At 43.9% G+C, this 26,169-nt stretch overlaps 1 protein-coding gene across 1 annotated transcript in view; it reads right to left on the bottom strand.

The window, feature by feature from the left end:
* Positions 1 to 26,169, bottom strand: part of adamts17 (ADAM metallopeptidase with thrombospondin type 1 motif, 17) — a 119,654-nt gene that overhangs the window by 11,210 nt on the left and 82,275 nt on the right. The window contains exons 15-21 of the mRNA XM_072660045.1: positions 25,309 to 25,429; positions 18,516 to 18,596; positions 16,195 to 16,352; positions 12,401 to 12,560; positions 5,256 to 5,391; positions 860 to 1,064; positions 123 to 275 (exon numbers count right to left, since the gene is read on the bottom strand). Of these exons, the coding sequence (XP_072516146.1) occupies positions 123 to 275; positions 860 to 1,064; positions 5,256 to 5,391; positions 12,401 to 12,560; positions 16,195 to 16,352; positions 18,516 to 18,596; positions 25,309 to 25,429 (1,014 nt within the window). The remainder of the gene's footprint in view (positions 1 to 122; positions 276 to 859; positions 1,065 to 5,255; positions 5,392 to 12,400; positions 12,561 to 16,194; positions 16,353 to 18,515; positions 18,597 to 25,308; positions 25,430 to 26,169) is intronic.

Here is a 26,169-nt window from a genome sequence, read left to right as displayed (position 1 = left end):
AACCCGTGTCTTTCCTATAGAACCCTTAAAGAACCCTTTAATTTTAACTTGTATGCTCCAGAAGCATGCAAAATCCTCGTATGGCTAATAACAGAAGGCGGTGTGTGTGTGTGTGTGTGTACCTTTGACCACTCCCCAGTCTTCCACTCATAGCAGTTTGAGTGGTCCTCACAGGGCTCCTCCTGTGTAGGCCGGGAGGCGGGGTCACACAGGCCCTGAGGATTGGTGCACGTGACTGTCCGTTTCCTGGTGCCCCGCCCACAGTCTGACGAGCACTGGAGGGATGGAGAGAAGTAAACATGAGGACCACGGCTAACGGGAGACACCCCAGAGTCTCAGATATACAGAAACCAGAGGAGGATGAGGAGAGATGAGGTGAGGATGAGGAGATGCGATGAGAGGCAGAGGAGAGGAGAGACGAAGGTGGAACATGAAATCCTGCTCATTAAAGACCCCCCCGCCCCCCAACAAACCCCCGCTGAGCCCCATTAACAGTTTTCTCCTCTGGAAGAAGCTATTCTTAATGAAGTGGATAAAATACATGAAGCTCTGAATATACACAACAACACTGAGGGGGTTGAGAGATGAAGAGAGGGAGAGAGAGAGAGAGAGAGAGAGACAGAGGGAGGAAGACATGGGGAAGAGTGAGGGAGACAGTAAAGGACAAAGATTGTAAAAAAGAGATCGACATAACAAGAAAAAGGAAGATATAGGCAGAGAGAGAGAGTGAGAGAGAGAGATAGAGAGATTTAGTGTGAAAACTACCACACTGCCCTCCACAGGCCACAGGCCCTACACACACACACACACACACACACACACACACCTATCCTGTGAATGCCCGGTAATGTGCATGTACCTTGGACCACTCCGAGGCCTCCCAGACAGTGAGGCAGTGGCGTCCCTCACACTGCTGCAGGCTGGCGGGTTTGGCGCTGATGCAGTAAAGGTCCCGTGTGGAGATGTAGGTGCCATTCTGGAGCTGGTACACACAGCCCACCTCCCGCTTCTGCAGGCCTGGCCCACAAGTCACCGAACACTGACCCCACTCACCAGCCACCCACCTGAGAGACAGAGAGAACTTTTTACACGTCCTGCTTTTTACATTTTCCTGTCTGTCTCTCTGTCCCTCTATCCGTCTGTCTCTCCAGCTGTCTATGTATATGTCCTCCCATCTATAAATCAAGCCATCTGTCTGTCTGTCTGTCTGTCTGTCTATCTGTCTGTATGTTTGTCCATCTATCTATTTATCTGTCTGTCTGTCTATCTGTCTGTCTAACTATCTGTCTATCAATCTATAAATATATTTATATATATGTCTATCTGTCTGTCTATCTATCTATCTATCTATCTATCTATCTATCTGTCTGTCTACTTGTCTGTCTGCCTGTCTATCTGTCTTTCTATCTATCTGTCTGTTTGTCCATCTATCTATCTATCTATCTATCTATCTATCTATCTATCTATCTATCTATCTATCTATCTATCTGTCTGTCTGTCTACTTGTCTGTCTGCCTGTCTATCTATCTATCTATCTATCTATCTATCTATCTATCTGTCTGTCTGTCTGTCTGTCTATCTATCTATCTATCTATCTATCTATCTATCTATCTGTCTGTCTGTCTGTCTGTCTGTCTATCTATCTATCTGACTCTGCATTTGACCATTACTCTATCTCTCTTGATATGTCTATCTATATTATTTATCTCTGCCTCTTGTACCCCCCCCCCTCTGTGCTCAGGGACAGAGAGAGAGAGAGAAAAGAAGAAAGCGACTCTATTAAATCAATCATAAAAGCCAAAGACTTGTGAGGACTGGACCTTTTCACATGTGCAGAAAAGCAGGCGAAACATGCCGGACCCCCAGCGGTTCCACTTCAATCTGAATAACCTGGAAAGCTGCATTTAAGCCCTTATTCAGATGAATTAGTATAACCTGGAGTAGAGATATGACTCCCATATAACTGAGGGTCTCTCCTGGTTTCTAGGCCAATTTACCAGTGAGGCTGTCTGTCAAATTACACAGCAGGGGGCTGACCGGTCTGTAGGATTCCAGTTGCTTTCTGACTAAATGACCGCTGAGATTGTCAGCAGATATGACAGCTTTACAGCATTACCCACAACATTCATCTGCTTTCAGTGCCTTTAATCTGAGATTGAACTGGGTTAACACTGCTGGGTGAGCAAGGACACCTTGTATCTCCAAAACTTCATGCAACTTTATGTGCTGTTCTTTTAATACACACAAACGTCTAACTGCCTAATTCTGATTGGCTGTTAATGAGATCATATGTAAATTAGGGTAAACAGTAATTTCACAAGCACATGTGCCAGCGAATACACCCCTGATTTCACTAGATGCCACCATATGTGTACGAATCTATGCATCGTTACATTCTTAATATGGGCTGGTCTTTAATATGCATGAGCCTAATAATATGCCTATTCTGACTGGCTGATTGGCTGTTAATGAGATCAAATGTAAACACCCTGCAAAGTTCAATTTGGTGCATGTGGAGAATACATGGAACCCCTACTATGTGCAGGTCTTTAATATGCGCAAGCTCATTAACATGTCCATTCTGATTGGCTGTTAATGAGCTCATATGTAAACGTACTGCAAAGCTAAACAGGGAGCTGTGTGCTGAGAATCGCCACCGTAATGTCTTCAAATAAGCACTGCACCTCAACTTTCACCTCCAGAAAAGCCTCCTAAGCAACATCTGTGGAGTTAAATGGACTTCTGAGAGACTGAGTAACATAATCATCATAATAACTTCTGAAACACTGCACTGAATCATGATGTCAGCATCCAGCCAGCACTAATGTGAGCGGCGTTATTATCTTTCGGCTTGCTGCGCACAAGGTCAGTTATAATGGAACATGTGGAAAATCAGCAAAGACACAACAGAATCAAAAAATACAGCGTCGGCACTTGGCCTTCTGCAATAATGGCGACAACGATGCCATAACGGGCAAACAGGGAAACATCTGGAACCTGCAGGGAGCTGCACTAATAAACCCTCAAACCAATTTGCAGCCTAAAAAAAGCCAGAGCCATTTTTCCCCTCATCACTTTTACTTTCTTTTCTTTTCTTTGATCAGAAGTTTCTGGTAGCTCATTTCTGCTTCTCCTGACTCCTTTTTTTGATGTTCATCACTTTGTGTAACTGAAGGTTCAGAATATTTGATGGTGTTCAAAGTGAAGCTCAGAGCTGTTAGGGTAAAGCAGAGGCTCAAGGCCACAGACTGTACAATACATACATGTGAGGAAATAACATGAAGAAGATATGACATGGGTAGGCTGGCTATATATATATATATATACAGGTTACTGAATACTGCTAAAAATGATAGTTTATGTATATACAGTGCCTTGCAAAAGTATTCGGCCCTGTGCACTTTTCAACCTTTTGCCACATTTCAGGCTTCAAACATAAAGATATGAAATTGTAATTTTTTATGAAGAATCAACAACAAGTGGGACACAATCGTGAAGTGGGACAAAATTTATTGGCTATTTTAAACTTTTTTTAGAAATAAAAAAGTGGGGTGTGCAATATTATTATTATTACTACATTCTGTTACCTTCATAATTTTCTGTACACAGGTTACTATATACTGCTAAAATTATGTATATATATATATGTATATGCTATAATTTGTAGCATATTATATATATATATATATATACATATATATATATATATGTACTGTATACTGCTAAAAGAGATGGATTTATAAATATATATACATATACAATCATTTTTAGCAGTCTACAGTATATATATATATATATATATATATATATATATACTATCATTTTTGGCAGTATACAGTAACCTGTGTACAGAAAATTATGAAGGTAACTACTAGTGTAAGCAAATACCCGTTCGACCTTCAGTTCTATAAGAATAACACACTGATCCGCTCTGATCTGTGACAGTATTCATTGATCCAGCCTCAAGCTAACATTTGGAAAAATATAACTCTACTCTGGCAACTTTTAAACACGTCTTAATCAAACTCAATCAAAGCTAAATGAACACTGTGCGTCGGTCCTGCCAGAATGCTGCCGCTCCCTGGCTCGTCAGGTGGTGTAGATAATTCAGCAGGGGAATCTATAGCTAGAAACCTGCTCTCTCTCTCTCTCTCTCTCTCTTTCTGTCTCTCTCTCTCTCTCTCTCCTGAAGCTAAATAGTGACACCATCTTCTGGAAAGCACAGATGATAAGTTCAGTGTAACTGAATTAAAGCTCAAATCCAAAGTGTGTGTCCACATGTGGCGGAGAGCCCAATGCCTAACCGCTCATCCATGATTCAATAACATCCTCAGCCTGGATCCACAGTTATCCACTTATTATTGTTATTATTATGATTTCAGAGCAAAGAGTGGAAACATTTGATAACAAGGGTTAATTGGTGGTCTTCGTGATGTATGGCATCTCTGCGAGGATAAGCATACAGCCTTTTTGTATCCCACAGATGGTGCCTGTGAAAGGCCAATGAGAACGGAGGAGGTAATGTATTATGTTTGGACCGAGTGCCGTTGGGGGAAAGTTGGGGTCAGTGAGCTGTGCTGGGAAGGATTTGCGTACCTTAATAGCCTTCCAATTGATAGCAGGGCTATTGGACATGGAGAAAGTACCGTATCAGTGTTCTGGTCCTATTAGTGCTATTACAGCTGTTACTGTAAATAATTTACTCTTATTGATTCATTATTATTAATGAATTCTTTATTAATCATCAAAGCAGCCCTAATTGCTCATTTCTGCTTCTCCAGACTCCTTTTTTTGATGTTCCTCACTTTGTTTAACTGAAGGCTCAAACTAGTGTTCAAAGTAGAGCTTGGAGCTCTTGGGGTAAAGCAGAGGCTCAAGGCCACCTATTATGGCTATTATAGCTGTTACCTTTACTCTTATTGATTAATTATTATTAATGAATTATTTATTAAAGCATCATTAAAGCAGCCCTAATTGCTATGTTTTGTGATGTGCTTTGCTATACATACACCTCCCCTGTACACCTACATGTTCATGTTCATGTTCAAAGCCAATTTTGGGCTTGTTAATACCAATCAATCATCTCTTCAATGCCACATTTGACCCTGGTCATGTAAAGGCTACTTCCGGAGATTCACAGCTTTTAGGTGTGTTCATAGTCAACATGGACCAAAATCTCATGAAGATGAAGATGAGTCAAGGCTCCTCCACGATTTCGCACCAATTAGAGCTGTGTTACTGTGTGTGTGTGTTACCTGTACTGGCAGGGGTGTGTGTTGCAGTGCCGGATTTGAGGTGCTGGGCGGTTCTCTGGCTGACAGTAGCTGTCGTTCACCAGCGTCATCGTTTTATTAACAATCCTCATACAGGAAACCACCGTCCTTCTCTCTCCTGTGGATAGAAAAACAGACATTCTTAAGAAAACGTACATTTTTTAAGGATATTACCAGTTATTATCCAGATATCTGACCTGACTGCATCTTTACTGTACAGACGTACCTTCTTATGGCTTTTAAAAACTATGTATCCCACCCCTGAGACCCCAGGCATACTGTATTCTCTTGCTCACCTGCTCAAACACACCTGTTTCAACTCATTAGGTAGTGAATCAGATGTGGCGTCGTCGCGAAATCACAAACCTACACTTTGCCGTTTTCCATTTTTCTCCATAATGTGAATCTGGCTGTTGTTATTTATGTCGTATCAGAATTTCCTGATGAACAGACCAATAGAAATGCTCCAAATTTCCTTAATTGTTTTTTTTGGGTTTTTTTTTACGTCTTCTATAAAGTTGCAGTTTGAGAGATACAAGGTTTTTGCATGACAGCAGACCAACATGATCACTAATACACCAATACTTATTCAGCTGCAAGTGGCTTAATCGCAAACCCACCGCAAACCCAGTCTCTCTTCGGCCTCCGTAACCTTTCCAGCCCGGCTACATCAGGGTCCCGTCTAATTGAGAGGCAATTAGAGACTGAAACTCTGTTAATTACAGATAACGACCCAAAACTCACAGAGGCTATTTATAGTAATTAACTGGACTCCAACCAAATGAGTTGCGGGTAATGCGTTGACCCTTACGCGCTGCGAACCCCGCCTTCAAACGAGTGGCAGCTTTGGAAGCGCGGCACGGCGCCAAACTGCAGGATTAGCGTATTCATTTTGTGTAGTGATGAATGCACCAAGGCAAAACCACGAGCGGCCAGAGACTAATCCCACAGAGGGGGGACTGCTGAAGGGCAGAGGAGAGACCCAAAAAAAAAGAAGAGGGAAAATGGACAGAGAGAGACAGAGGGATTAAGAGCGAGAGAAAGTCAAGGAACTACATTACATGTCTTGTCGCTGTCACACAAAAACCTTGTATCTCCAAACAGACAACTTTAAAGGAGAAGAAAAAACTTCTTAACTTTCATTGGAGGTCAATGTAAAAAAACCCTTTCTCTATACCTTTATATATATACGTTCATATTCACTATATGTCCAAATATTTTTGGACACCCATTCTTTTTGCATACATATATATATTCATATACACTATATGTCCAAATATTTTTGGACACCCATTCTAATGAATGCATTCAGCTACTTTTAGGTTGCACCAATTGCTGACACACGCACACCTGTCTAGTCCTTGCCAATAGAATAGGACTCTATTGCCACCATGCTGCCTAAAAACACCAGGCGTGGGCTAGTATAGGGGTATCTAAAGCCCCCCAGCATTAAGGAGCTGTGGAGCAGTGGAAGAACTGTGTTCTCTGGAATGATGGATGGTGGTGGAGCTCCATCCAGTACTTTTTTTGGGATGAGTTGGGTATGATGAGTTCGGGTGGTGATCATCATCCAACATCCTGACCTCCCTAAAACTCTTGTTGCTGAATGCAATCAAATTCAAGCAATGTCCCTTTAGAATCTAGTAGAAAGCAGGTGTCACTGCACAGAAGTATAACAGTGCACCACCACTTCAGAGTCTGCTCCGTTACCTGCCATTTCTTAATAACACCACAGCGGCTACGGAAACGGCTATCTGGAAACGGTTACCCGGAAACGGTTACCCGGAAACGGCTACCCGGAAACCCTCCGCTATCCTCTTACTGTCTTCTTCTGCTATTAGGTCTCAGTTATGTCAATGTTGAGGATGCTGGGAAGCTGCTTGGAGAGGCCCGTGTCTGACGGTTGTTGGGTCATGGTTTGATGGGTCGGGCCAGGCTCTTCCTGCCACTACAGTAAAGAAAAGTCCCTTATAATAAAAGCAATGTCCTGCCAGCCTCCGCTGAGCGATTCAGCGGTGAGGGTTGCGGGAGCTCGTTGACGGGTCAACTGCTGTTTTTGTTTGAAAACCTAAGGGATGTTTCTACAGTGCTGTTCTTCACAGTAACCAGGGCAACATGACCTCCGTCGTCTCCGAAAGCAGAAGCACATCTCGGAAACTCTGAGAGTCTGAAGGGCTCAGGGATGTGGGACTGCCATCAATTGACCTACACATGCTCCACCTACACAAACAAATTCATCTGCAGCAATTACTGGCAAATTGGACCAGCTTTGCAGAACGTGGGCAAACGTCCCATTCAGCCACTGCTCAGCTTCTCTCTCTCAAAATATCTCCAGTTTAGCGTTTATTCATTTTAATGAGTTATTTACTATGTGTGTGGAGGAGGCGGTGGGAGGCGCAGGTGGAGGTGGAGTCTCTATTTAGATTTGGCTTGAAATGATGACATTCCCAGACAAAATGGGGTTCTATATAGCAATGAAACAGATTCTATAGAGAACCATCTACAAAAGATTTTCTACCAATATGCAACTGCATTATCCCTGCATTTAGCAACACTGTCATAAACCCTAAAACCCACCCCTGTGGGACTCAACGGTTTCTGCCTCAGGACTAGCAACTGAGTAGTAAATGTAGGGTTCTACGTGTTAACCAGGCAAAGGATTATTGTAGAACCTTTTTTAAAGAAATCCATACAGAACCTTCTGCAGAAGATTTTTCTTCCATCCAAAGAACCGTTGTGGAACCTTTTTGATGCTACATGCCCCCATTTTTAAAAGGTTTTCTACTGATCTGAAGAACCCTTCAATCAAAGACAGAACCATTCATAGTGGAACCCTTTTCTTTCCTTTTTACTATATAAAATCATTTTTGTATAGAAAGAGGACATTTTCCACCAACCTGAAGAACCCTTTAACAAAGCAAATAATTATTCATAGTGGAACCTTTTTGATGCTACGTACTAAGATCCTAAAAGGTTCTAAACAGAACCATTTACAAGGTTTTCTATCAACCTGAAGAACCCTTTAACCAAGCAAATAATTATTCATATCGGAACCTTTTTAATGCTACATACCACCATTTTTATACATTTCTATGCAGAACCATCTTTGAAAGAACCATCTACTAAAGGTTTTCTCCCAATCCGAAGAACCCGTTACCCAACAACAGAACCATTCATAGTGGAACCCTTTCTGATACTATACAAAATCACTAATCTGTATAGAACATTTCACGGGAGGTTTTCCACCAATCCAAAGAACCTTTAACCAAAATACTCAAAATAAACCTTTTTTATGCTACAGAGCACCAATCTAAAAGGTTCTAAAGAGAACAATCTACAAAGGGTTTGCTACAAATCAGAAAAAACAAAAACAGTTCTATAGAAGTTCTATAGAAAACCATCTACAAACGTTTTGTACCAATCTGAACTTTTTGATATAAACCATTTCTTAAAATAATTGTAAAAGGAAGATTTTCCACCAATGTGAAGAACCCTTGAACCAGGCAAAGAACAATTCAGTGGAATGATAGTGGAACCTATAAATGATATGTAGTGCTATAACTAATCTCCATCTATAGCAGCAAAAAAGAAACATATCAATTATTATCTCCAATTATTAAACATAACAGATTCATGCAGCTTCAGGAACCCCATAATCAAGCCTACTGGAGACTGCTGAACACCTCCATGTGCTTTGAGGAGAGTGTGTGAGTAGGTACTTCCAGCTACATGTTAGCTCCATTAGCCTCAGAGCTCCTGTACATCAACATGTTTTGGCTACATCTGAAGTAAGGGGGTCGTGAGCTGTGTGAATTTGATGTTTTGCTGAACAACTCTTTGAAGTAGGTGGAGAAGGACGGCTGAGACTACACACAGCGTTGCCGCCGACCTCCTGCTAGCACCCACACAATACTTATTATTGTCCCCGCTCACACAAGCTACGCCAGGCCTGCACTCCCCACGGGGAGCCGAGCTACAGTCCAAAGGAGAGTAAATTGGAGGCTGGCAGAGGAAATCGTGATGTGCCTTTTCAGAACGAGGGCGATTGTGTGCAGTTTTTGTGCTACATTGTGCAGCTTCTCTGAATGCAGAGTCATCGGCCGGCTTTGCTGAAAGCTGACTTCATCAATACAGCGAGTTATGCCGTCTCACAGGGGGCTAAACTACTCCCTTGCACCTTGGACTCGAATTGGATTTGGATTGGATTTGATTTCTGGCTCTGTAGCGGGCCTGCAGCTGCTTCTATAGCGCCCCTATGGGGTTTCTAATAGTGTGTTAGCGCTAAGCTAACATGCTTTTTCTGTTCTAGATCAAACACACATTCCATACGTTTCATTTATAGCTTAGAAAAGACATAAATTACATACCTGCTATAATTGAAACATATACACTAAATGGACAAAGGTTTTGGGACACCTGCTCATTTATTAATTCTTAAAAATCAAATGATCGTGCTTCTGCAGAAGATTTTTCTCCCATCCAAAGAACCATTGGAATTATTCATAGTGGAATAATTGTTTTTGATGCTACATAGCACCTTTCTAAAAGGTTCTAAACAGAACCATGTATGAGGTTTTCTATCAACCTGAAGAACGTTTAAATCAAGCAAATAATTATTTATAGTGGAACCTTTTTGATGCTATAGACTACCATTCTAAAAGGTTCTAAAAAGAACCATTTATGAGGTTTTCTATCAACCTGAAGAACCCTTTAACCAAGCAAATAATTATTCATAGTGGAATCTGTTTTGATGCTACATACTACCATTCTAAAAGGTTCTAAACAGAACCATCTTTGAAAGAACCATCTTTTAAAGGTTTTCTACTGATCCAAAGAACCCTTTAATCAAAGACAGAACCATTCATAGTGGAATAATTATTTTTGATGCTACATACCACCATCCTAAAAGGTTCTAAACAGAACCATTTACAAGGTTTTCTATCAACCTGAAGAACCCTTTAACCAAGCAAATAATTATTCATAGTGGAATCTGTTTTGATGCTATATACTACCATTCTAAAAGGTTCTAGACAAAAGTTTTGGGACACCTGCTCATTTATTGTTTCTTAAAAATCAAATGATCGTGCTTCTGCAGAAGATTTTTCTCCCATCCAAAGAACCATTGGAATTATTCATAGTGGAACCTTTTTTGATGCTACATGCCACCATTTTCAAAAGGTTTCTACTGATCTGAAGAACCCTTCAATCAAAGACAGAACCATTCATAGTGGAACCCTTTCTGATACTATATAAAATCATTTTTCAAAAAGATAAAAAGTATAGAATGTTTAAGAGGACGTTTACCACCAATCTGAAGAACCCTTTAACCGAGCCAATAATTATTCATAGTGGAACCTTTTTGATGCTACATACTACCATTCTAAAAGGTTCTAAACAGAACCATCTTTGAAAGAACCATCTTTTAAAGGTTTTCTACTGATCCAAAGAACCCTTTAATCAAAGACAGAACCATTCATAGTGGAATAATTATTTTTGATGCTACATACCACCATCCTAAAAGGTTCTAAACAGAACCATTTACAAGGTTTTCTATCAACCTGAAGAACGTTTAAACCAAGTAAATAATTATTCATAGTGGAACCTTTTTAATGCTACATACCACCATTTCTATGCAGAACCATCTTTGAAAGAATCATCTACTAAAGGTTTTCTCCCAATCCGAAGAACCCGTTACCCAACAACAGAGCCATTCATAGTGGAACCCTTTCTGATACTATACAAAATCACTAATCTGTATAGAACATTTCACGGGAGGTTTTCCACCAATCCAAAGAACCTTTAACCAAAATACTCAAAATAAACCTTTTTTATGCTACAGAGCACCAATCTAAAAGGTTCTGGGCAAAAGTTTTGGGACACCTGCTCATTTATTGTTTCTTAAAAATCAATGCTGGAGTAACTGTCTCTACTGTCTAGGAAAGAAGGCTTTCTACTAGATTTTGGAGCATTGCCATGAATAAGCCATCACCAGTGCTGTGAACCAGCCAATCAGCAGAGTTAATTGCTTTTCTTTGACGAACCCTCCATGAAAGGAAAATCAGTGTGTTTCTATCAGAGGTAAAATAACAGGGTGGTAAATAGACCAAAGTCACATACGTCATCATATAACACATCAAAAAGAAACTAAAACGCTAAATAAATGAATTCATGTTAAATTTAATCCACTTTCGAGTTTCGTCCTGCGATGATTCACAGTCTCTTCTAAACTCCTGTGCTGAGCTCATTTCCTTAACACCCCCTTTATTCCCTGCTCATAAATGTAATCACTGTATTAGTCCTCAGAGTGTGTTTAGTCAGGTATAATTGAGCAGCTGTGGTGTCCGCCCATTTAGACCTCGGCACGGAGGCTTTGAGGAGCAGCTGGCGAGAAGGCCCATGTTCAGCCTCCGTTCTGACAGCCCTTCATTTAACTGTATTAAACTGAACGGCAAATCGGAGGCCTCCTTGATTCGGTTAGACTCGGGGCAGCTTTAGCTTTAGCTTCTAATCAAGGACTCTCTTTTATTAACACCACATTTGGAGAGAATCTAAAGTGAAAACAATGTGGCTGACCAGTGCCACAGACATCGGCAATCCACAGACATGAATAGTCATATTACTCCATACACAAAAGACAAAAGTATTTGGACATCTGCTCACTCACTGTTTCTTTTGACATCAAGGGTATCAAGACTTTATCCTGCTTCTGTTGGAGTAACTGTCTCTACTGCCTAGGGAAGAAGACTTTCTACTAGCTTTTGGAGGAGCACCCTGCTGTGAGGATTTGATTGCATTCAGCGTTATTGAGGTCAGGATATTGGATGATCACCACCCCATCTCATCACCCCACCTCATCACCTCTTACTCAACTTATCCTAAAAGTACTGGATTGAGCACCACCAGTACCCCTCTAGCTCACTCCATCTGATCCAGGGAGTCCTAATCTATTGGCAATACCTCTCTACAGGGACTAGACGAGCTGTGTGTGTGTGTGTGGATATCTGCACATCTGTTTCAGCAATGGGTGCAATTTAGCTGAATGCGTTCATTCCAAGGGGTGTACACAAACATTTGGACATACAGTGTATGTATAATATAGAGTTCTGTGTAAAAGTGCTTGCACTGACCTCCGCCGCACTGGACACTGCAGCTTTCCCAGCTGCTGTGTGTCCACAGGTACAGGTACTCGGGCTCCCTCGGCACCTCGCTGCTGCTCTCCTGAGACTGGTTTAGGGACACTGTGTACTCGTAGTGGATCCCATATGACTGGTCATGGAACAGGAGAACCTGAGAGGAGAAGAAGGACACATACTAATGGTTACAAATGTAGAATGGGGAAAATTGTACAGTCAGGGGGTAATATAGTCACAGTGGACACAAGATAGGAAAGGATTTCACTAAGCTCAATAAGTGTTGTCTGATACAGGCAATTTTATACACAGGAAAGTGTTTTGTGTCCTATGAAGGCAAGTAACGGGCAATAGGAGCTGCAAGTACTGTGCATTCAAAGCCACCATAAGCTTGATCTGTATTGTCACACACCTCAAGTGTCCCATTACATTTGACACTGAATGACATTCTGATATCTAACTATGTCCATGTTTATAAATTACAGTCATACAGTGTCAGAAAACATATAAGGAAGGCTATTAGAAATTACTTACACCACCCGTTCCAATGGCAGCAAAATAGACTCAGAGAATAGTGCTACCACCACCATGCTTAACAGCTGGTACAGTATCCAGTAGATCCATCTTGTGGGACATTTAAGTAAGTGACTTTCTTTTTTCCTCTGGGCTGCCGGGTGCAATGGGTTAATACCAAGAAAGCATTAGATCTTTCCAGAAGGCCAAGAGGAACCTAAAGATTCCTCACTGCTCGAGTCCCAAATTTTCCAAACTTAATTACTTCCACCACTTAATTACAGCAGCAAAGTACAATCACTCTCACTCCAAAGTAATGTCCCATCCCTGATTACTTGTTAGCTACATTAGCCTTGAAGTGATGGTGATGGCTTGGCCGATTGACTATATGTTGATGTATGTAACAGAGGTACAAAAAGGCTTGTCGGCAGACCGACTCAAGGCAGTGTCCATAAATGACTTCAGCAGGCCATTAGTCTGAGATAGGCTTTCATTATTCCATCCACTTTGTGCAATGTACCATTTCCACTGACAGCAAAACAGACCCAGAGCATGATGCTACCACCACCAAGCTTAACAGCTGGTACAGAATCCTGCAGTGCCATCTTGTGGCAGATTTAAGCAAGCAATTTCTCCTGAGCCATCAGGTGCAATGAGTTTATGCCAAATCCAAGAGGATCTCCCATCCCTGAAGCTTTCATTACTGCTAGCTACATTAGCCTCAAAGCTCCACCTCAGAACTAAAAAAGCAACCTCAGACACCACACATGGTGATGGCGTGACTTGGTTTGGATGACTAGATGTATTTTTGTTGCCAAACTAGAGCTTCAACAACAGAAACACAAAAAGGCTCAGACAGACTCAAGGCAACATCGATAAATGACTCCGGTGGGCCATGACTGAAGAGCTTCACGTTGCTTAGGCAGGGCACTGCCAAGAAGAAAGGGGATGGAGAGTACTCTCATTCATTCTCTGTAATCATGTCCAAGTAATGGCACTAGACTAGAGCTAAGACATGAGCAAGAGCAGGAGCTCTGGGCTATATCTCTTCATTGTGAGGGGCGCAGGAGTGCTAAGCTGTGGAGGCTAATCATTATTAACACAGAGGACGGCAGAGCGATCTCTGAACAGGCCTTTTCATTTCATCCGTCCTCTCTCTCTCTTTTCATCCGAAGGCCCTTGCTCACCCTTAAACCTGATGACAGGTCTTAACAGCTCGATATCTGAATGCTCTCCTTCAGACCTTCCTTGGGAGGTCATGGCGAGGCAGTATTCAATTTCAATTTAGCTGCAGTTCAAATGCTGTGTTGACCTCTAAAGGCAGGAGTAGCTTTCTCAAGGTCCACTAATCTGAAAGTTATTGGTTATACTATTCCGCTTTGACCCACTTTCTGAAAGAATCAGGACTTCAGGACACTCCTCATTCACTTTATTACATATCAGCTCCACCTACCTTCACTTCCCTCCACTATTTGGGACTGTACTATTTATCAACCCCTACATTCAGCAGGATTTGGCAGGTTTTCACCTCCAGACCGCTGTTGACCAGATATTGTTGGGCAGTGGATTATTGGTGTGACACTGGTGTTGGTACTGGTGCTAGGTTTGGTTCTTATACTTATAAGTTCGGTTGAGAGTGGGTGAGTCCACCACCCAGAAATATCATCCAGCCAAGACGGATTGGGAACCTACCAAAGGTGTCCAAAGAAGGACAACCGGTGAACCAGTGACAGGCTCACTGATGCTCATGGTGGTGCCACCTCACAACCTACAGGACTTAGAGCAGGGGTGGGCAGCTCTGCTCCAGGAGGGCAATATTCCTGCAGTTGTGCGTCTTTCCAGCTGAGGTCTTTCCACACCTGATTCAACTCACCTGGTAACTGGCAGGTATAGGTCAGTAAGAACAGGAAAATCATCAAACTGTGCTGGACTTCAGCCCCAGCTTCCCACCACTGACTTAAATGATGCTAATGCTGCTAATGTTGCCTCCTTCAGAGGCCTTGTGGAGTCCATGCCTCGATGAATCAGAGCTGACTTGGTGGCACGAGGGGGACCTATGCAAGAGGTAAGTTGAAACACCTTGTAGAAGAACAAGCTAAAAGTTTGATTGTTGGTCAAGTTGAAAGTCTTGATTTGTAAGCTTGCAGATTGGGAAGTGTTTAATGTGAAACGATGACGGCACATTGAAAATGCATGATGTTTAAAGTAGTTTGCATCAAGCAAGTTCAAACATCTTGCAAAAGAACTAGCTAAACATTTTTCCTTTGATGTGAAGGCCTGATTAATGAGATGCTGATTAGTTAGCGCCTTATGTGGAATTATTACATGACACATTTACATATAAAAAGCAACACCTACAACTCGCAGTTTCTCAGTTTAAGGCAGTTTGCATCAACTCATTCATTTAAAACCAGAAAGCAGAGGAACCCACGTCACAGCCTCTCCAGGAGCCCTGAAGCTCTGCAATCTTGCTAAAATATTCCAGAGAGGGATGAAAACACTTGAGCTGTTTGAAGTTAAGCGTCTGTGATCCAAGGAGGGGGGGTGCGTTCGGGGGCTGCTTAGAGCCTGTTCCGTTTCTTTATTACACTAATTGGGCAGCTTTCACAGGGCTCCTTCGTCGGGCTCCTCTGGCAATACTGTTGGAGCTTCCCTCCAGAACCTTTTCCGACTGCAGAGAGTAGTGCTGATGGTCTCCTGCATGGTCCTCCTAAGGAGCTTCAGGAAAAAAACAAAAACCTTAACTGGAACAAGGTGCGAAGTGGACTGCGCTTCGTCCGATGCCGTGCTTAAAACAAATAAGTGCAGTGCATGATGTCATGATGATGTCATACAGATATCTGTCTCAGGAGAACAGCACACTCGTGAAGTTTTAAGGTCCAGGTCTACCAAAACATCTGAGTCATTACTCCAAGTATGATCGACGCCCGCTGTTTCCCAATATTTCGGCGTGTTTGTTCTGGATTGAGGAAACTGCGCGCTTTCCAAACGTAAAGTGACACGCGCCGCTCATTTTAAACATACCGCAAAACTCTCTCAGGTCATGGAAAATTTCGTCCATTTTCAATGAAGTCACAAAAGCTGTCAGTAAAACAAACAGCCAAACCAAACTCTGGGTTTTGTAAGACTTTTAAACAAATAAATAAACAGTACCTGACATTAAAAGTCGTCCCCTTGCATTAGGTTGCAAGGGTGATTAAAGGTGTGTAAGAGTGATGGCCAGTAGCAAGAGGGAGTGGTGTTCCCCAGGGGTGTGCACTAAGGCCTAATGCATTTACCATAAGGTGGAGAGGAGTCTTGGTGGGCCCCTTGGCAGACATCTTTTCCCACAGCCCTCTCCGAACGTAGCGGACGGTGGTGCCAGCGAGCTCAAACTCCCCAGGCAGCTCGATTTTCCAGTCGTTGTTTATGGATCTCTTGCCAGAGTCCTTCAAAGCTGAAAGAAGTCAACAGGGAATACTGGTTATGTGGGATGTGGATGTATGGGTTATATACAGCAATACAGGCACAAAACGAACGGAGAAGAACGGAAAATTACAGGCTGTTAATATTCTCTACCAAATTCCAAGGTGAAAGTATCATCTTTGTTATATTAATATGCACATTTATTGCAACTGGACATATAGAAATCCCTTTCTTCCTTTTTATTCTCATGTTTCTGCCTGATTTTTTCCAGCTAACATGTCGTGTGTTCGAGATTCCAGATTCCAGGACACCCAGGGGAAGTTCGTTTCACCACTTCGGTGCAGGACAGTAAAAAGTCTGGACGCTCATCTTCCGTGGATCTTAAAGGATGGCAGGTCGAGCCGAGCTGTACTTGAAGCTGGAAGGGCTCTCGGTGCAGATCAGCTTTTAACCATTGCCATCAAGTACAGAGGGGCTGGCTGGTCCAGTCTTGGCTTTGTAGGCCAGCATCAGGGTTCTGAATCTGATGACCTGGGCAGCAGCTACAGGAAGCTACAGTGAAGAGAGATTGCAGCAGTGGAGAGACATGGCTGAATTTAGGAACACTGAAGACGACCCAACCCGTGCCACTGCATTCGGGATAAGTTGCAGGGGCCTGATGGTGCGCAGAGGGACACCAGCCAGAAGAGAGCTGCAGTAGCCAAGTCTCGCACCTGGGCGACTCTCTACAGAGGAAGGGTCGAATTCTCCGGACGTTGTCCAGGAGAAATCTGCATGACCGAGTTACGTTTGCAACACGGCTTGAGAATGATAACTGTGTTAGTGCTCCAAGGAATGGCAACTGGCGAACCGGCATACCGACGACAGGAACGTGGACGATTGAGCCTCATTGATGCTTATGGAGGTCCCACCTCCCAACTTACATTACTTGCAGGATCTGCTGCTGAAGTCCAAGTGCAAGATACCACAGGACACCTTCAGAGGTCTCGTGGAGTCCATGCCTCGATGGGTCAGAGCTTGTTTTGGCACAATATTAGGCTTTAATGTTCTACAGCTCTACAGATACACCCTGCTCTTCATTTCGAGCTGCTACTAGCACAAAGTCGGGAAATGGGACTGCCCACGCACTGTACAAAAGAAAACTGTGTGTAAGGGTGAGTTTGAAGGCTTTGAAGAACAGATGTTCTCCTCTCAAAGCGAGGGGGTGGCTTTCATGTTGCTTCCAGCAATTTCTGGTGGATTTCACGAATGCTGTTGAGTGTCCTTTCATTATGGTAGCAAAGCTGGACTGAGCTAGACACCTCAGATGTGAAAGAATCACAAACCTTGTCCTCATTTAGGACAAGAAGTAAGTACCAGTGCAATGTAAAATGCTGCTGAAGCAGACTTTAAGGAGTTGGTTGGTGGTCCTAAACTTCTAAATGGTACCCCAACCTCTCAGATGACACCTCAGCACTGTTGTGAATGTACCATAACAGATGCCCCTCACTTCTAGCATAGTGCATAGGGGTCGCTGGTCGCAGGTTTAACATAAAGATGGCCTGTCAAGTAACAAGAATGTATGGAAGATGAAGGCAAAAGAGGCCTACTGGCTTCATCAGCCTCACAGCATGGCAGTGTTGGAGAGATGGAGGACGGGCCTGTTGTTAGTTGGTCCTGAGGAACATCAATTGATTAATGTACTGATTATAAAGCTATCACTGTCATGACAACCCCTGTAGCTCCATCATATTGGTGTACAGTTAGAGACTGTAGCCCAGTCTCTAACTGTAAAGGGTAGTCTTGCCTGGGGCCTCTAGACCTGCTACGACCCTGACCAAGAAGGAAGGTGGGACTGTCGCTGGGAAATATGGGCAGCTTGAAGACCTAAGCCATAGACATAAGCTGGATCCCGCAGCCACGCCTGCATCTGTGGGCGGAGCCTGGACAGATCAATCGATTGTGGAGTTCTCTAACTGAGTTAGTGATCAGAGAACTAGGACAGCATTAGAGCTGATCTCCAGCCTGTAACTGCTGCTCAGTGTGGGAATAACAGGAGGATGACAAACAGCTCCGCGGTTGAGTCATCTGTCAGCGAGCAGCTCCAGAGACGAGCCCTGACGCGCTCAGCACCGGCCTGCTCTCTTCCGGTGGACTCCAGGCACACTGAGGTCTGTGGGGGGCAGTCGTTATGGCAACAAGACGAGCAATTTACCCAGGAAGCTGTGGGACGGCTTGTCCTCCACAACTTTGATTCGCCGAGCTCCCACCGGAATGACAGCTGCCTCGATGTAACCTGCAGAGAGAGAGAGAGAGGGCGAGAGAGAGAGAGAGGGCGAGAGAGAGCTTTATATTGTGGTAACTGGAGCTGAGCTGTGTGTGTATGTGTGTGTGTGTGTGTGCAGAAATCTCATCTGCATTTATAGTCTAACTGGCCACTTTATTAGAAACCCCTCTCTTGTACCTCCATCTTTCTGGTATACAGTTAGAGGCTGTAGCTCATCTGCTGGTGCACAGATTGTGGTAGCCACCCTCTAGACCTTCATCAGTGGTCAGTTTCTACAGAACAATTCTTGGGGTGGTGGACCCACTACCAGCCTCAGGTACTACAGCCTGCAACTGTACACTTACATAGTGGACCAATAAGGCAGGTGTTTCTAATAGTGGAGAGCGGGCAGTGATGTAACCGTCCATTCTTGTCCAATCAGAGCAAACCATCTCCTGCCATATGCTAAGGGAATGGTCCTTAGGGCTTGGTCCTGACCTTCCCTGGAGCTATTGTCCTAGTGAAGCTGATTGTCTGGCTGTGGACTTCTGGGATAGCATCTATACACATCCAGAGGAAGTGAGGCCAGTCTGACTGAGGCTAAAGCTTTACTGGGGGGTGTGGCTTTAGCTTCAGGGGCGTGCACCTCTCTGTCAGTTTAGGATCCAAATGAGAGCATGGTGAGATGGTGAGCTCTGATTGAAACCAGAACTTAGCTTGATTGAATACACACTAACACACACACACAAACACACACACACACACACTACTCCAGCCGATGGCATCGTGCCACACTGTGTTTTTGGGCAGTAATGAAAAAACAAAGCTGTTGATTTGTTTGTGATATCCCCCGCCGAGCGAGAGCGCTCCGATTAATGGAAAACTGCAAAAGCTCAATCAACAAAAACACATCCCAGACATGGGGTTTAAACAGAGAGAGAGAGAGAGAGAGAGAGAGAGAGAGAGAGAGACAGAGAGTGAAAAAGAGGAGAAAACGAGAGAGTTGGAGAGAAAGAAAAATGGAATGAGAGAGAGAGAGTGGGGGAGAGAGAGAGACTGTATGTGTGTGGTAGAGAGAGAGAGAGAGAGAGAGAGAGAGAGAGTGGGGGAGAGAGAGACTATATGTGTGTGGTAGAGAGAGAGAGAGAGAGAGAGAGTGGGGAGAGAGAGACTATATGTGTGTGGTAGAGAGAGAGAGAGTGGGGGAGAAAGAGAGAGACTATATGTGTGTGGTAAAGAGAGAGAGAGAGAGAGAGAGAGAGCGAGAGAGAGAGTGGGGATAGAGAGACTATATGTGTGTGGTAGAGAGAGAGCGTGGGAGAGAAAGGGAGAGACTATATGTGTGTGGTAGAGAGAGAGAGAGAGAGAGAGAGAGAGAGAGACTATATGTGTGTGGTAGAGAGAGAGAGAGAGAGAGAGAGAGAGAGAGTGGGGAGAGAGAGACTATATGTGTGTGGTAGAGAGAGAGAGAGAGAGAGAGAGAGAGCGAGAGAGAGTGGGGGAGAGAGAGACTATATGTGTGTGGTAGAGAGAGAGAGAGAGAGAGTGGGGAGAGAGAGACTATATGTGTGTGGTAGAGAGAGAGTGGGGGAGAAAGAGAGAGACAGGGGGCGAGAGAGAGAGTGGGGGGAGAGACTATATGTGTGTGGTAGAGAGAGAGAGTAGGGGGGACTGTATGTGTGTGGTAAAGTGAGAGAGCGAAAGAGAGAGAGAGAGAGAGAGAGAGAGAGAGACACTATGTGTGGGTATGGGCGTGTGGGATAGAGAGAAAAAGAGAAAGAGAGAGAGAGGGTGTGAGAAAAACTGTATGTGTGTGACAGAGAGTGAGAGAGGGAGACGGGTAACAAATGATGGGTAACAGAGAGAGACAGAGGAACAAATGAGGAAAGAGAGAGAGAGAGAGAGAGAGAGAGAGGGGTGAGAGAGGGGTGAGAGAGGTTGTGCTGGACTGGGTGTAATTGCGATGCGGAAGGATCGCTTTCCAGAAGCTGAATGAGGTTATTCCAATTTGACCTTTCCGGCGATTGGGAAAGTGCAGCCAGTAAATATCTGCACAGCTCCACATTACACTCCATCACCTCTCCGAGGGGTCACTGCAGAGGGCAGCGGACACTGATCAGGATTAGACTGACCTATTACCATAAAGATGGGCTGATTGAACAGGAGCGGACAGAACATGAAGGTGAAGGAGGCCTGCTGAGGCACTGAGAGGCCTGTTGTTTTGGGACTGTTTGGCACTGAGCCAAGTTTGTTTCTGTTTCTCATGATTAATTGACTGACTATAAAGCAATCATGGCAATGGCCACTTTATTAGAAACCTTGTCGCTCCACCTCACTGGTGTACAGTTAGACCAGCAGGTTGTGGTAGCCTTCTCTAGCCCTCACCTCAGACCTGCGCTCGACTGCATATTTTTGGGTGGTATATACATATGGTCAGTGTTTCTAATAAAGTGGCCAGAAAGTGAACGCATTCGAAAGGGGGGTCAAATAAAGTGGCCAATGAGTGGAAGGGCAAGGTAGATGTTTCTAATAAAGTGGCCAGTGAGTGGAAGGGCAAGGGCAGGTGTTTCTAATAAAGTGGCCAATGAGTGAAAATGCCAAGGTGGGGGTTTATAATAAAGTGGCCAGAAAGTGAACAGATAAAGTTGGCTTCCTAATAAAGTGGCCATAAACTGGACACAAAAGGTTGATGTTTCTAATAAAGTGGCCAGAAAGTGGAAGGACAAGGTAGGTGTTTCCAATAAAGTGGCCATAAACTGGACACATAAGATTGGTGTTTCCAATAAAGTGGCTAGATTATGAACAAATAAAGTTGACGTTTCTAATAAAGTGGCCATAAACTGGACACAAAAGGTTGGTGTTTCTAATAAAGTGGCCAGATTGTGAACAAATAAAGTTGGTGTTTCTAATAAAGTGGCCATAAACTGGACACAAAGGCTTGGTGTTTCCAATAAAGTGGCCAGATTGTGAACAAATAAAGTTGATGTTTCTAATAAAGTGGCCAGAAAGTAAACAGATAAGGTTGGTGTTTCTAATAAAGTGGCCAGAAAGTGAACAGATAAGGTTGGTGTTTCTAATAAAATGGCCAGAATATAGATGCATATGGTCTGTGTTTCCAATTAATATATAATAACTAAATAAGGTACAGTGTATATGTGTGTGTGTGAGTGTGTGTGTGTGTGTTTCCCAAGCTGCTTTGGTTCTCATTACTGCTCCAGCCCAGTGTGTACTCACCAGCCCCCCACCACAGTCCTCCAGTGTTAATCACAAGCATGCTGTTACTGTCACCTCCAAACTCTTCTCCTCTGAAAAGAACCCATTACCACAAAAGCTGAGGCTCAAGAGAGCTCAACAAGCCCTAAGGACCCATTTAGTCAAGAAAACACTCCACGATCACACACACACACACACACCTACCTTACGAGCACCGTCACCGTCCCCACGGCTAAAGGCTAAAGAGAAACCTGCACACAAACTTTCTGATCTGGCTCTCAGAACAGTTTGAGCTGGCCCGGTTTCCCTTTACTTTGCTCCAATCAACAACCCATCTACAGTTTAGTGATGGAGAAATCCATTCAGCCAAGTTCTAAGAAGAGGCAAAACAGTGGTCAGTGGTCCCAAGCTGAAGCACAGTTTCCCTGGAATGCACACCATGAAGGAAGGACTTTGGTGGACATCACATTTACACCAAATGTGGTCATTCATTCAAGTCCACTTTGACCAAGGTGTTCGGTGTCTAAGCTCACACTGATGAGCCCCAATAATGATGACCACCTCCCTAATATGCTGTTGGTCTTCTACATGTCACCAGGACAGCTTACTTACACTTACAAGATCCTCTAAAGGTGGTACACCTTAATGGACAAAAGTATTGGGACGCTATGCTCATTTGTTGTTGTTCGTTCTAAAATCAAGAGTTTATCCAGCTTTTGTTGGAGTAACCGTCTCTACTGTCCAGGGAAGAAGGCTTTCTACTAGATCATACTTTGGAGGAGCATTGCTGTGAGGATTTGATTGCAGTCAGAGACAGTCAGAGAGTGCTACTGAGGTCAGGATGTTGGATTATCACCACCCACATTGGATGGACTGTCGCTCAGGTCTTCGTGTCTGACCATTTCTCCTGCATCCAACACATCAACCTCATAATGTTTGGTCTCATTGGCGAATACCAGAGCAATTAGCTTGGTGCTGACTGCAGGCCTACATAATCAGATTTGCTTAAGTGGTTTCTCGCCATGTACGACGTCCCTTGGCCGCACTGTTAGAGCAACTATCTGTCTTCTGAGTGATGCCATGCCTGCCAAGAACCTCAAACCTATGAAACCTCCTATAGTGTGGCATGCCAGAGAAGCCAATCCCTTGACTGTACCTTGCTTGAGTCCAGGGCCCGGGACATGCTCAGGGTCCTGGATGTGGGTGATGCAAAAAAGAAACCCCCCACCCCCAAAAAGACTGTGCTTCAGTGGGACCAATGAAAACAGCTCCAGTTCCCAGGAGAGACGGACAGGAGAAGATTCTGTGGTAATATGTTTCGGCATACACAAAGAGCACACACACACACACACACACGTCCATGCACGAGCAAGCGTCTTACATGAGAAACACTTGGGAAGTGCCCTGGATTTTGACATCACACAGGTAGAGACCTTCTTACAATGGCTAGGGGTGACTGGAGAACAGAGAACCAGAGACGGTCAGTGATGGGAGAAGATTAGAAGACTAGAAGATAGGCAGACTAGTGGTCTAACACTGGTTTTCAAGGGCCTAGGTTTGATATTTCCCCAGTATTTCCAATACGGCGCACTTCCAAAGCCATATTTTGGCAAACCAGGTCTTCTTAAATGTGGTCAACATTGTTTGTAAATGCTGCCCTCAAAGGCTGGGACCTGGACCAGGCACCAGAATCAGGCTGATCTACCACTGTGTACCGGACCAAAACCTCTCGTTCCTCCTGAAGACGTTCCACGCTCTTCAAAAAGGGACCCAGACAATCGAGCTCACATCGCAGGCTAACAGCTGGAACTGTCCACCACTCCTGGTTGGGTGAGTGAGCTCAGGCAGACAGAGAGCTCATTATGAAACACCGCTCAGGTGGCACAAGCGGCCTGTGTTGTGGCGCATGCCATGCCGGTCACGGTTCTGGCACTGGCCTCGCTGCTGAAATGGCAGCGGTGATGTTTTATGAGCGGAGTCGGGGCGCAGTCGGGTTCACAGGGTTTCTGAAGGGACGGGTACTGCTAGCATGGTTGACAGGCTTTTTGCTCCAGGAACGAAGAGGACCAGGACTTCAGGAAGAACGTGCTTTGGACTGGTGTCTCTTTTTTGATGGTAGATGCTGTGCTTTAACATCAGCTGTGGTGAGAGCTACCTGTAGACTTTGGTCTACAATCCTGTGGACTGAACTTGGATGCTAGGATGGCATGACATCCTGGCCATGCTGGTGGTTGTTTTGGTAATGTCCTTTAGTGATCTTCACCACCACTCACTTCAACCATCAAGAGCAGACCAAGCCAAGGCTACGTTCACACAGGGGGCCCAAATCCAATGTGGCACAGCTGAAAACCCACTGAATCTCACATTTGCAATTCTGATTTCGGACACTTTTTTTGTATGTGGTTCTGAAAGAGGTGAGACAGCAGCGAGGGAGGTTTTCAGGTGGCCACAGGGGGGTGCTGCTGCAGCATTCAAGGAAAAATAAAAAGCTTAAAACCGAAGTTTTAAGAAACCGAGAACGCAAACCAGAATAGTGGGTGTGGCCGAATAACACTGCCTTTTCACAACGAGCTCGAATTTTTGAGGCCCTGGCAGCACCCCTGCATAAGTTTCTCAATACCAAGAACGCGAAGAACGTTCTAGACCAGTTATCTTGCAGGAACACAAGGACGGAGGGCACCTATTGAGATGTACTGTGTACTTGCTATTGCGCAATACAGTGAGCCCAGCTGTTAGTTAGTTACTATCATCCACAGCTAACCAGCTTAGCATAGGCTATCACAGGAACTATCAATGGACCCTGAGGGTGCTGGAGTTATCCAGAAAGTTAGGGCAGTACTTGTCAAATTGGGACGCTTCTGTAATCCTCTCTTTTCTCCAAATCATTTCTCCGGATCATTTCTGTAACAGCTCCAGGTTCCTGTAAGTGCTGCTTGAAATGCACGGCTGGGATGCTGCGACCTCGTCATTCAGCGGAACCAAGTGTCACAAGCTCTGCGATTCCAGAGCCTCGACAGACTGAGATTTACGTGACCTTAGAGTTTGCCTCTAAGCCTCTGGACACTTTTCTGACAAACGACTTCCTTTGATTGGCAGAAAGTGCGCCGCTCTGGCTTCTGTTCAAGTCTGGCTTGGTGGAAGGTCAAGACAGGTCAACAGCTGACAGAGAGAGAGAGAGAGAGAGAGAGAGAGAGAGAGAGAGAGAGAGGGAGGGAGATCGAGGGACTTCAACCACCCGCAAATTTCAGGGGTGTGGAAATAACCTTGGGGGGATGAGTGAAAGATGCAAGACCTCACACACTCTCCCATTATGCTTCTGCACCACAGAATGACCACAAATCCACTCACACACTCGCACTCAAATATCCACCAAATCCAAAGGTCATCCTGTGCTGCCCGAACTCTTCCCCCACATTCACACGTAAGAACCTCAACATTTTTGTCCTGTCTGTCAATCAATATAATGGCCACAGTTTTAAGAAGAACCCTCTCCCCACACTCCCTCTCCCCTCTGTCTCTGCTCACTCACCCATTCCTCTAGTGTGGTTGAAGTCTCCTTTGACGATCTTGCAGGACTTCCCGTCGCCGTTACACACTCCACAGCGGTCCTCTTTAGCCGAGGAGCCGATGATGCCATCACAGCCAATTTTCTAGAGTGAAAAGAATCAAGGAGTCAAAAATGAATCTAATAAAAGCCTCCTTATCTGCTCAATAAAACACTGATATTAGAATAAACACTAATAATAACACTCCTACAGAAAGTGGTGGAGGTTCTCCATCACTGTGTTCATCATTAGAACATCTCCAAAGTTCTCCTCATGGAGTCTAGTATTATTTCAAAGTTCTCCTCCAACACCTGGTTTGGTGGTAAATAAGGCCTAATTATGGTAAATCAGGTGAGCTGCTGCTGCTGCTGCTGCTGCTATAGTATATACTGTAGTGTATGATGTAGTGTATAATGTAGTATATAATGTAGCGTATAATGTAGTATATAATGTAGTGTATAATGTAGTATAAAATGTAGTGTATAATGTAGTATATAATGTAGTGTATAATGTAGTATATAATGTAGTGTATAATGTAGTGTATAATGTAGTGTATACTGTTGTGTATACTGTAGTGTATAATGTATGATGTAGAGTCCGATATAGTGTATATGTAGTGTATAACATATGATGTAGTGTCTAATGTAGTGTATGATATGTCATATGATGTAGTGTCTAATGTAGTGTCTGATGTAGTGTATGATATATCATATGATGTAGTGTCTAATGTAGTGTCTAATGTAGTGCATACTGTAGTGTATAATGTAGTGTATAATGTAGTGTATAATGTAGTGTATGATGTAGTGTATAATGTAGTATATAATGTAGTGTATGATGTAGTGTAT

The sequence above is a fragment of the Salminus brasiliensis genome, chromosome 17 (assembly GCF_030463535.1).
Source record: "Salminus brasiliensis chromosome 17, fSalBra1.hap2, whole genome shotgun sequence".
NCBI classification, from domain to species: domain Eukaryota; kingdom Metazoa; phylum Chordata; class Actinopteri; order Characiformes; family Bryconidae; genus Salminus; species Salminus brasiliensis.
This window is presented reverse-complemented; position numbering and strand designations above follow the sequence as displayed.